The sequence below is a fragment of the Kryptolebias marmoratus genome, linkage group LG14, assembly GCF_001649575.2.
Source record: "Kryptolebias marmoratus isolate JLee-2015 linkage group LG14, ASM164957v2, whole genome shotgun sequence".
In the NCBI taxonomy this organism is placed as follows: Eukaryota; Metazoa; Chordata; class Actinopteri; order Cyprinodontiformes; family Rivulidae; genus Kryptolebias; species Kryptolebias marmoratus.
This window is the reverse complement of record NC_051443.1, coordinates 17,343,372-17,355,451: the sequence shown is the minus strand read 5'-3', so window position 1 is coordinate 17,355,451 and position 12,080 is coordinate 17,343,372. Positions and strand designations below refer to the sequence as shown.

The 12,080-nt window shown below is 39.3% G+C and overlaps 1 protein-coding gene across 1 annotated transcript; it reads left to right on the top strand.

Annotated features, from left to right (window-relative positions):
* Positions 1–1,816: 1,816 nt before the first annotated feature.
* Positions 1,817–12,080, top strand: taok3b (TAO kinase 3b). Its single transcript, XM_017410725.3, has 8 exons — positions 1,817–2,580; positions 4,111–4,347; positions 4,448–4,576; positions 4,667–4,870; positions 7,192–7,431; positions 8,010–8,222; positions 8,417–8,599; positions 9,723–12,080. The coding sequence occupies exons 2-8, from the start codon at positions 4,162–4,164 to the stop codon at positions 9,882–9,884; spliced, it is 1,317 nt and encodes a 438-aa protein (XP_017266214.1). The 5' UTR covers positions 1,817–2,580; positions 4,111–4,161; the 3' UTR covers positions 9,885–12,080.

The following is a 12,080-nucleotide window of genomic DNA, read 5'->3' as shown; positions in this document are numbered from 1 at the left end:
TGTCGTACTGTTTTAATTATTCTTTGCCCATTCGTCTTTGAAGAAAAACACAAATTAAGAATGATAAATATCACCCCAGCAAACAAGACTAGCTTTGACCAGCAACATTACACCATTAACATGGATTACCACATCCAGGGCTGGCTCTGTGCGACCCCGCTGAGTCAGGTCCTTCTCATCACTGACGTTCGCACGCAGAAGCTTCCTCCAACCGTTAACTCATCAGCCTCCCAGCCAAACACAGGAGGTCAACCAGGCGCACCGCAGAGTCACTCACCGGATGTTTTAGGGACAAAAATAGATTTCCGTGTACCACAGAACACTTGAAATGGACCGAATACACAGATAAAAAACCCCAGACAATTTAAGGCTGAAGCAAGGCTGTTTTGCTAAACGGAGATTTGACTGAGCTACATGAAATAAATGATATTCACCTCATAATCATTCTTACCTGGACAGGAAAAAGGGAAGCTGGATGCCATAAATTCAAAGCTTTCAGCAAACTTTTGGGATAAATGGGAAAAAAAGTCATTTTTTTTAAACGTTATGTTGATTGTCTGACTGGGTTGAATGGATGTCTCTGGGACTCAGGCCTTTCTTTAGTACAACGTGTCAGGGTTAGGGTTAGAGGTCATTTTTAAATGGTTACAGGTGGACTTTTTGTACCAGGTAGTAAAATGTGTTTTGTGCTACCAAGCACACCAAGCAAGCATATTCCATTTATTCAAAAATATTCAGTTCATGGATTTGGATTTATCATTTTTCATCAAGTGGTCGTATATAGCTGGTTTGAGAAAATGAAGGAAAAAAGTTGTATTGTTTTTTTCTTGAATCCTGGTGTCCACACTCTACAGATGATAATTCCAAATGTTGTGCTAATATTGATGTAAAAGCGAAAATTCCGATCTCATGAAGAGGAGCTCTGAACGCTTAATATCTTACCTGCTGTACATAGTTTGGAGAAATTGATAAACTTAGGGCTAATACATGTGGAGTCAAGACAAAAGTGGATCGCTACCCACTTATAACAACTCCAATCTGTAGGATTTAACAGCAGTTTAAGTAAATGCTATTATTACGAACTTTTACACTGCCGTAGATTTCCAATTGCACAGTTACTCCAGCAGAAATATTTTAATCTTCTTGCAGGAAGTGCCCCTGGCTGCACCGTAAGTGTTACAGCCAGGCTGCCAGAACCATAGATTTCATGTAAATGACCATGTATTGCAAAATTTACTGCAATGTAAAGGTTTATAAAGCAGCGTTCAAAGCTTTATGAAATTTTTGAGACAGGAGTTGTTTTAAATTAGCAACAATCCCCTCTGGTCTTGGCCATCTTTAAGAGGCCGTTAGCTCCTCAATCGGATGAGATTTAAACTCTATTTCTCCAAACTGAGCTTGTTTAAAAGGCTATCTACAACAGGTAAGATATTGTTTATGACTCTTCCACAGAACTCCTTGTCTAGATTTGAACTATTACTTTAATAAAGGGATAATTCTCTTTACCTCATTGTTACTACATTACATACATGTACCGTTCACAGACATATTTAGATTTTCATTGTTTATTTTAGTGGTAATTTTAGAAATTAAGTGTAGGTTTTTAAAATCTCGTTATATCAGCTTTTGCAGATACAGCTTCTCTACGTCTCCTTTTGGCTCCATCATGAAACATTATTATTATTACAATGTTAAGAAGGATAAGAATTACACCCCAAAATAAAAAAAATAAAAAAAAAAATGAAAACGAGATCCCTTGTGAAATTACCTCAGCCTTGTTGAGATGTTGTGGTGTCTCTTTAAAGGAAGGGGGAGTGTAGGAAAAAGGGACAGAGGAAAGAGATGAATAGAAGGCACCAGAACCACCTACCATGACCAAGTGCGCTGTAAATGTAGGACAGAAATTCGTGTGGAGTACAAACGGATCATTAGGCGACAGATTCGAGGGAAAATCATGTTTGGATGTGCCTTATCTGAATCAAGGGTTTTTCACTATGGTGCCACATTCGATCATCACAGGGACGCAGGGAAACTGTTTTTCCTCCCAAATGTTTCCTGCGTTTTGAAACGGAAAAGGAGAGTGGCAGTAAAATACATCTCAGTGGCATCTTTCTGATTATCAATGGTAGGCATTGCATAATTCAGCCTCATCCAGCGGAGCCGTTTGGTTCCTCCTGCTTTCAAAGAAGGGGGGGGACGGCAGAGAACCGACTCCATCCAGTGGCTGCCTCCTCGGCGGTGCCTACAATTGTTTGGCGATGCCCTTTCCTCTCTTAGGAAGGACTTGCACACAGTAGCGGAGGGAGCCAGCTCGGGAAGGATGCGCTTAACGCTGGATGTGTGCTGCATTCAGGGAGATTCGGCACCGACGGGAGCTCCAGCACAAACGGAGGCCCTGGGAAGCACCCAGCTCCACTATCTCCTCCTTTTCCTCCCCCCCTGCAGGACCATGCTTGCGTGAGGGATGAGGCCGTGCACAGGGACACCAGGCCAGAGCTGCGGCCTACACCTGACAAGAGCCGGTCTCCCGACTGCAAGAAGATCCGCGGACACATTATCACCATCAAATCAGCATCTTTGGTACGCGCGCTCGCGATCTCCGGCCGTTTGCGATGAAAATGCGCGGGCGCGCGTGTCAGGCGCGCGCACGCGCGCGTTAGTGTATGTGTGCGTGCTGCTGGCAGCGCGGGGAGAAGGGAGGGAGGGAGGGAGGAGGTGTCTGTGTTCTCAGCTGTACATCTGTAGTCATGGCAACCAGATCCTGTTAATGGATGTCATTTTTTCCATCCTCAGCTTCCCCCTTTGCCTCTCCTGTCGTGTTGCGTGTGTGTTTGTGTGTGTGTAAAATGCATTTGTATGTATAAATTGATGTCTGATGTGTTTCATCACAAAGATTGTGTTTTTTATTAAAGATTATAAGAGGCGATTTCCCACATTTTTGTGCGTTTTTTTGTCTACACAGTAAAAACTGCTGGGTTATTTTGATAACTTGATTGGTGGGTTGAAGCTGTTGGGACATAGGTTGGGTTAGTTTGACCAAATATTGCCTCAAAAAGTCTGACCCGATGTTTGGGCAAGAGATGACCCGTGTTATTTGTCAGAGTCTGCCATTTTAAGCCAACAGTTGACCAAATTGGACCCGACTGGACCTCTGCTTCGAATGTAATAATCAAGAATAAGATGGTAAAAATAACTTATAAGAATATCTTTAACTTTAGTTTGGACTGTAGACAAGGAGTCTGGTTTCCTGAAATAATGTTAGTTGGTGTTAGCACCAGATAGCTAGCACCAATCTAACTTGTAATTCTCTAATAACCCAGATTTGGGGTCATAATTTTTAACTTATCCTTCCCGAAGCCTTCAGGTCAAATGTACCCGAAGCTCTAATTTAACAAATTAAAAATTTCCACCCAATTTTGGGGTAGAAAACTGAACCTAGTATGATGGGTCCAACTGATAACCTGACCCTGCTGAGTTAAAACGACCCAGAGTTGGCTTGGTCCAAATTCGACCCAGCGCAGGGTTACGAACCGGGGTGTTTTTAATCAGCAGTTTTTAGTGTGTGGTGTCAAAGTCCAAGTCTGACTGGTTAGCATCAAGAACATGAGCTTGATTCAACAACGTTTCTTGTCATCAGTGTGCTCTTAGGTAAATATTAATGAGTTATAATTGTAATTCTGGGTTTTTAGTTAGCAACATCTTTATTTGACATAATACAGCAGATCTGCATGATATTAGGAAAATGTAATGCAATGACAATATCAGCTGTGATAAACTCGTATTTTCTTCACTCTCTTTTTCCATTGCTACACCTTACACAGCTTACTTTAACAGAACATTTCAGTTACACTCTTCTAAATCAGCTCCGGGCATTTAGGAATATGCAAAAATATATTATTGGCATCTAATTTGGATCAGCTATAAATTGCAATACTTTATGAATTTGATGCTGCACACTCTGATACTGTGATGTTGATAAATCTTTGATACAGTGTGCAGCCCTGTTGTACAGTAAGTTACTTTTTTTCTTTTACTTTTGCCTGCTCAAACTTCTTTCATGTTCTGCTTTCTGTCGTTTTTATTTTATTTTATTTTATTTATATTGTCTAGGGCATCAGGTAGATCCAGGAGCATGAGCAGGACTTTGAGCTGCGGGAGCAGATGTCTGGGTATAAGCGCATGCGGCGACAGCACCAGAAGCAGCTGATCGCCCTGGAGAATAGGCTAAAGGCCGAGATGGATGAGCATAGGCTCAGGCTGCAGAAGGAATTAGAAACACAAGCAAATAACACTTACATTGAGCTGGAACGACTGGCCAAACGGCATGTTGCTCAAACAGATAAAGAGGTACAGCTTCGGCAGCAGTTGGTCATGAAACAGGGATTGAAGTCACATTTTGCATCTGTACAGAAACATCAGAGGTGATAATATCCATGTCTCTTCACAGATGAAGTCAGTTGCATCAGAAGAAAGACGGATCCAGCAGCAAATTGTTGCTCAACAAAAGAAAGAGCTGACGTCTTTTTTAGAGAGTCAGAAGAAGGAGTACAGGCTTTGCAAAGACAAGATCAAGGATGTAATTATTTCCACGAAATAAGTTTGTGAAGGTACGCATGAAATTTGTTGAGCACATCTTCAAACCGTTCAAGCTTCTGTTCTGTTGCAGGAGATGACTGAAGATCTTTGCTCAACCAAGGAGGAGAAGCAGGAGCGTCTGTCTCGGTACAAAGAAACAATGCAGCGCTCCCAGGCTGAGGAGGAAGCTCACCTGCTGGCCCAGCAGAGGCTGGTCTACGACCGCAGCTGTCGGGCCCTCAAACGCCGGAGTCTGCTCAGGAGGCATGAGTTTGAACAGGAACAGCTGAGGGAGGTAATCTGATTTCCTGACATTATGCTGCATAATGTGAAATGAAGACAGTGAGGACTACTGCTGTTTTAGGGTTTAATACTGGTGTTCTCAGAGGATATGTGGATTATTAACATTTCCACTATGGCTGTAATCAAGAGCAAGTTCTACAAAATGACTTTTATTAAAGACAGCTAACTGATTGTAGGAAAACCATTTGCTTTATTGGCTTTTTCTTTTATTCACTCTGATATATAGGCTAGATTTCTATTTTGTGCACAGATCTGTTGTGATAAACTTTTTTTTCTTTTGCAGTTTGCTCTTTTCAAATACTTACTTTCCTACCCAGATCAAGTCCATACAGGTCACAACCCACTAAAAATGGTCCAAGGAAGGAAATCCAGTAAATCAGTGACAGGATCATGAAGGGCCTAAGTATTTGTGGGGAGTAAAGGCTGGTTTGTGTTGTCTGATTCTTTTAAAGAGCTGTTGTAGGTTCATCTTAGTCAGGAGACAGTGGATCTCAGTTTGTTGTGTACAGGCCTGCATATAGCCACAGACTTGTCATGGTGCTGATGCTGACTTTGGCTTACTGACCAAAAGGGGCCAACAATGGCCTCATCAACAGCTGGGAGAGACATTGAACCAGGGTGCACAATGGAAAGAAGTTATGTCCTGTTGGAAAGCCATTGTTTCTGTCATTCATGAGGATGCTTTTGACAGGTGTCATGAATGTCAGTGTTTTTGGGTTTTGGTTCTTTGTTTGTTTCTTGTTCATGCTGTTTTGGTTTAGTTGTCGTTTGGATTTCATGTCTTGCCACTATTCACCTCCCCAGTACTTTTCCAGTCACATCTGCCACGCCCATCTCCACCTGTCAGTAATCATTATCACTCACCTGTGCCCATTTACCTCATCATTCTCAGTCTTTAAAAACCGATCACTTTTTGTCACTCCTCACTGGGTCATTCCTTTTGTTCATGCCATGCTCGTTGTCTTCCTCTCGTTCCATGCCTTATTTTTGCCTTGCCTTGTCTTTTGGATTTTCTGTTTATTGTTCTTTGCTGCCACATCAGCCTTTTGTTTTTGTTAGTGTTTTACTTTAATAAATTAGTTTTCCTTTTTGAAAAGAATGAGTCTATGTTCTGGGTTTGCCTCCATTTCCCCTCCTTATGACAACAGGTACTACTCTTCTAAACATGGCTGCTAATCAACTACACTTCACTGAAACTGATTACCCTGAAGGCAGGTGCTTCTTACAGCAGGATGGTGCTTCATGCCATACAATAAACGTGGCTCAAGAATGACTTTAGGAGCACAACAGTGAGCTTGAGAAGTTGACTTGGCCTTCACGTTCCCCAGACATCAGTCCATTCGAGCTTCTGTGGGATGTGCTGAGAAAAGAAGCCCAATCCACGACATTCCACCTTATAAAACCTAAACGATCTGATAGCAGAGCGTCAGAGGTCCAGCAGAGTCCACACCAAGATGGTTTAGGGCTGTTTTTGAGGATTCACTCCATATTGGTCCAGTGGCCATATTGTTATGGCTGACTGGAGTATATCAGTTTTGAAATGGGCCCAGGTCTGAAAAAAGGTCTGATTCATGATGCCCTTAATCAAAAAGAAAACGTGCTTATTCCCTTATTTTTGATCAGTCAGCTGACTAAAAGGAACATTTTGGGGTTTTCTAACGTGAAGGCCATAAATCAACCCAACCTATATAAGGTTATACAAGCTTACTATTAAATACAAATAAAGCAAACAAAGAATATTCCCTAAACTGGAGCTTCTAAAGTAAGTTACAAACAAAATGACTATGAATTTAGTTATTTAGCAAGAAAACAACTCATATCAGTTGAAAGGTGAGTGAAGGACTATACCATACTAAGACACAAGAAATTAAATTTTGGGACAATAATATACTCACTTTTTTTTGTACTTTTTTATTTTGAATCATTTTTTTAGTTTTGTTTCATTCGCTCCTTTTCTCATAAGGTCAAAGGTCAAGGTTAAATTTATTTAACACTTTTCCAAACAATTTTTTGCTGTCTTAAAGTGCAACATACACTGCAACTTCAATATTATCATTAGAACACAGTATTTTCTGATCAGTTTTTGACATTAAAACAACTTTGTTAGGTTTAGGAACCCAGACGACCTGAACAGGATTAGAAAAAAATACTTATTTTCGCTTAAACATGTTTTTAATGCCACACCATCTTGATGACACATCAACTTTCCAGTTTTGAGACATATGCATTCAGTTTGCAGCGAAACAATAAACTGTATCTGAAAACATACAAACACTGCAAAACGACATAATTACATTGATCTCCTTGTCCCAGGAGCTGAACAAAAAAAGGACACAGAAGGAGATGGAGCACGCCCTGATGATCCGGCAGGACGAGTCCACCCAGGACCTGGAGCGCAGGCAGCTGCAGATGCTGCAGAAGCTGCGAGTGGAACTCATGCGGCTGCAGCACCAGACGGAGCTCGAAAACCAAGAGGAGTACAACAGCCGACGGCAAACGGAACTACACAGAAAACACACTCTGGAGCAGCGGCAGCAGCCCAGGAACCTCAAGGTGTTTGAGGCCTTTTCTCGGATTCTGCATTCTACTAGATGTGGTCATTCAGGTTGTTTCGTGAGAAGAGATTTACAAAAATCTAATTTCAAAGTGTTATAAAACTAAATCAAGATGTCTTTTGCTGATAAACATTTTATTGGCAACGTGTTTCTTCTTTTAACCTACAAGTTTTACAAAAGATTTGACAGAAATCTACTTTGCATTCAGATTTATTTGTAGAGTCTTAATAAAAATCTGAAAAAAAACAAAGAAAAGAAAAGAAAGAAACACACTGGTCTTGTTGCCATGAGAACTGCTTCTTCTAAAACACGTGCCAGCTTCACAAATGTAAATAATTTCTTCTCCAATTATATAACATTAATGAGGTGAGAAGTTCACTTGTATGAACTGAAACGTTCAAGAGCACGGCAAAGTTTTTAACTCTTTGAAAGCATTCATTTTTAGGTTTATTGAGCTTTTCTATCAAACTTCATTTTTATCTTTCACTGAGCTTAAGTTAAGCTTGAACCAAAAGCAAAATCTGACCAACTTTTAATGAATGATTTCATTTTACATATGGCTTAAACCCCGAGCAGATGCTGGAGATGCAGATCAAGAAACAATTCCAGGATACGTGCAAGGTGCAGAACAAGCAGTACAAGGCTCTTAGGAACCATCAGCTGGAAGTGTCTCCTAAAGGGGACCATAAAACAATCCTGAAGAATCTGAAAGAGGAGCAGACGCGCAAGCTGGCTATTCTGGCTGAGCAGTATGAACAGAGCATCAATGAAATGATGGCTTCACAAGCGGTATGAAGAACTTTAGGCCCCGTGATGTTGTAGACTCCTAACAGTACACCACCTGTTTGCAATAAGCTAACGTTTAACATGGTTACAACATTTGATTAATTTTCATATCAGGTGTTTGATAAATGAGGCTCAACATTAAATACCTATAACATCATGATCTGTACTGTTTTTTCTTTCCCAATGCCTCTCTCCAGATGCGATTAGAAGCAGAGCAGGAAAGTGAGTGCCAAGCTCTGAAGCAGCAGCTGAAGCAGGAGATGGAGCTCCTGGACGCCTACCAGAAAAAAACCAAGTCGCAGATGGAGGCCCAACATGAGCGAGAGCAGCAGAAACTTGAGCAGAAGGTTTCCATACGGAGAGCGCACCTTGAACAGAAGGTATGTTTAAAAATCAAAGCAGTACTAAAATACTTCCTAAAATGACCTGAAATGCCTTGGCACAAAGAGTCCAGCAAGGTGTTTTATTAGCTGAAAACATTACTAAAGTAGCACATTTCTTGGTAGATCTTCCCATAGATGTCTATTGGAAACCTTTTGAAAAGCTCTTGCAAAAGTCTGGTTTAGACTTTCATGTTTCTTACACAAAAAATACAGCAATTATACATTTTTTATTAAATATTTCCTAATCACATTATTTAGAGCAATAAAAAACAGCTTTGTTGTGTTGTATCTGTTGATGTGTTTGTGCACTTTAAATGGAGATAGTTGATGACACCAATGACAGCATTATTAATGCCTTCCTGACATCAGCATGTTTAATATTTGGGACCAACTCTAAAAGTGCATCGATTGCGACCAAATTCTGTACTACCTGGATGAATATGTGTGTGTAAAGTATTTGCATTTTTACAACAACCGTATTTAAAGTTTTTACTATTTATGTATCAGAATCAGCTGTGTTGGTTAAACACAGAAACACTAAATTCTGTTATAGCTTTACCGACATTAGTCCTGGAAGAGGGATTTCATGAGAAAGTGACCATTCTAGATTATTAATTATTAATCATTTAGTCTGTAAGAAAAAGAAACATAAACGCTTATTGCGTTATTTGACTATAAGACAAGGATTTTCAATTTGGTATCATTATAGCATGAAGAAATGCAGCATTTTTTCCTGTAATATTTAATTAAAGTTGGTTAAAAAGCAAGTTTAATTAGTGTTTTTGTTTGTTTCAGCTTAAGACTGAAACTTTTCAGTATATCCAGTGTAATTTCTAAATTAAAGTACATGATGTGGCATAAAATTCTTAAAAAAGATGCCATTTTCCAGTCGTGTTGCAGAACCCAAATGACAAATCTCTAAAGAAAGTCCCAAAACTGTTAGGTTTCTCTTTGACGCGCACAGAACTTAACTAACATCCAGTATATCCTTGGGTCATATCAAAGAAAATCCTGATAATGTTACGGCGTTTGCGACACTTCTGTTTTACAGATCCGAGCAGAAACTAAAATTACCCACAACATATCACTAAATAACAGCCGTGCTGTTTGCTGATTGCAGATTGAAGAGGAACTGGCTGCACTCCAGAAGGAGCGGACTGAAAAGATCAAGCACTTGTTGGAGCGTCAGGACAGAGAAATGAGCACTTTTGACTCAGAAAGCAGGAGCCTCGGCTTCGGAAGCCTTGGATCTCTGGACTTCCCCAAAGAAGACAACAGATGAAAGTGGATCTATCTTTTTAAAGGACAACATATCCGTGCCCTTCTCATATCCACTTGGCCGTTCGTTGGTCACGTCCGCCGCTGCCGCGGTGACAAAACCGGACAACTTTCTCTGCTACTTTTCTTCTCTCTTAGATCTTCGAATTGAGGTGTTACTACGTGCAATGAGAGCTTCTGTTGCAAAACTCGAAGGGGGAGAAACAGAAGAATGATTAAAAGCGTCAATAAAAAAGGCAGTGTTTTGACTCTTTTCCTCCATGCCATTTCCTCTTTTTGGTATGAAATGAATAAATCAGGAAATTTTAGTAAAAATGGGCACTTTGATATGTTTAAATAGAAACCCATCATGTTCATATGATTCTAAAAGTGTGTGTTACATGGAGGGACATTGTGGAATGTGAACTGCGGACTTCCCCGTGGTGTTAAGCTGCTTTGTCTTATTTTTTAAAATTTATTTAAATTTTGTTGTATTTATTTTAATCTCTGAATGTGAAAACTACTGTATGGGGGATCACTATATGGGGTTTATTATAATTTCTTTGTTTGTTTGTTTTTTCGATCATTCTTCCATGTTGTGCTTATGCATACAGTATAATGTGGTCCCTCACTTTTTCTAGGCAACAGATTCTATCTTTCTGTTCATTTGATATGTAGAAACAATTGGCATTAGCTTGACCAACCTGTTTATCCTCTCACAAGTCAAGATCCCACTTGGTAAAACTGCTTATTATTGCATGCACTTTAAGGACAAATTCAGGTTGTGAAGTGAAGCATGAATCTGTCAGAGATTTTAGCTGTTTGTAAATAAGTGCTCATAGCAATTTTTATTTGTTCGTTTTTTATTTTAAGCCTACTGGACATAAGCGCCATATTTGATATGATTTTTTTTTTTCACAAATGCCTTTATTTAAGTTGTGCCTGAAGCAGATTTCAGTTATTGTGTTTGTTATATCTATATTTTACTGATTTAGGCCAACACCATTTTGTTTGTCTAAACTTGTGAATCATTTAATGTTCACTAATCTTGTAAAAGGAAAAATGGTGAGAATCGTGCTGTATACTTTTTGATATGAATATTTGTACATGAGAACATAGCTAGAATATACAGAGACACAGGTCTATTACTGATTACAGAGCTTAAAGATAAAAGATTTTTGCTTCTTTTTTATAATATTGAGAAATGGTCATACAATAGTCCAATATATTGCTAAGTCAAATCACTAGACTTTCAGATTGTATAAATGCTGGTGAATGGAGCCACACACTTCTTACAATATCAGTGTGAGGATCTGTAAACATAACACGATGGCATTTGAGTAATTTGTGTTTGAGGACAAGATTTGACATATTTTTCACCGTGTTCATTATGGTCATTGAACAGGTTGCACAATTATTCCATTCATAGTGAATGGGAAGGTAATTTTTTGGTGCTTAAGTTCTTTAAAACACCTCTAGCCTTGTAGTTTTTTGTCTTAGAGAACGATTGAGTTTCACAAAATGCGAGCATTTTGCAACCCTCCCTCTGAGTCAAAACACTACGAAAGACCCATGACCTATTTGCAGGGCCCCAGGCGGTGAATCACTCTAAACAAATTAGCTAAATGTGTGAAAAAATAAATTCTATTTTATCATTTTAAAAAAAAATGTTTAAAGTGGTAGTCTTGAATGCAACCCTGTTCTGTTTAACAGGCGTCTCTCTCTTGTTGTCTTTTTACTTTTTCACAGCAAATGCTTGTATTGGGTCTAATTCCTCACAGGGGCTGAAATTACAAAGTATTTCAAAAAGAGGAGTCTAATAACAACCAGTTTCTGATGGCAATAGAACCTAAATGTTCTTGTTTTACATGTTGACAGCTAAATGCAGTCTGACCAGATGAGTTCTGAACTTTGATTTGGTTTCTCAGACTTTTTCACTTTCATGAACTTTCGGAAATTTGATCAAAATGTTTCTCATATGCAGTAAGGCCCCTTTTGCTGGTCGCATCTTACTGAAGCGTTGTGGACCAATGGTTGCATAAAAAAAAGTGCTGCTGGGGTGCTTGTTTGCCTAAGAGCTTCAGAACAACAACAAACCTTAAAATTTGTGTAAATTTTAGGTTACTAGAAAGATGTATTTAGTTAGAATATAAAGGGGACTTTCCTAAAGAATTTTATTCACCATTTCCTGTGCAGTTCAAAGACAAAATAAAAAAAGATT

Coding starts and splice junctions, on each gene's coding strand:
- taok3b (XM_017410725.3), top strand. CDS start 4,162: ATGTCTGGGTATAAGCGCATGCGGCGACAGCACCAGAAGCAGCTGATC. Junction 4,577..4,666: donor GCAAAGACAAGATCAAGGAT/GTAATTATTTCC, acceptor GTTCTGTTGCAG/GAGATGACTGAAGATCTTTG. Junction 8,223..8,416: donor AAATGATGGCTTCACAAGCG/GTATGAAGAACT, acceptor GCCTCTCTCCAG/ATGCGATTAGAAGCAGAGCA.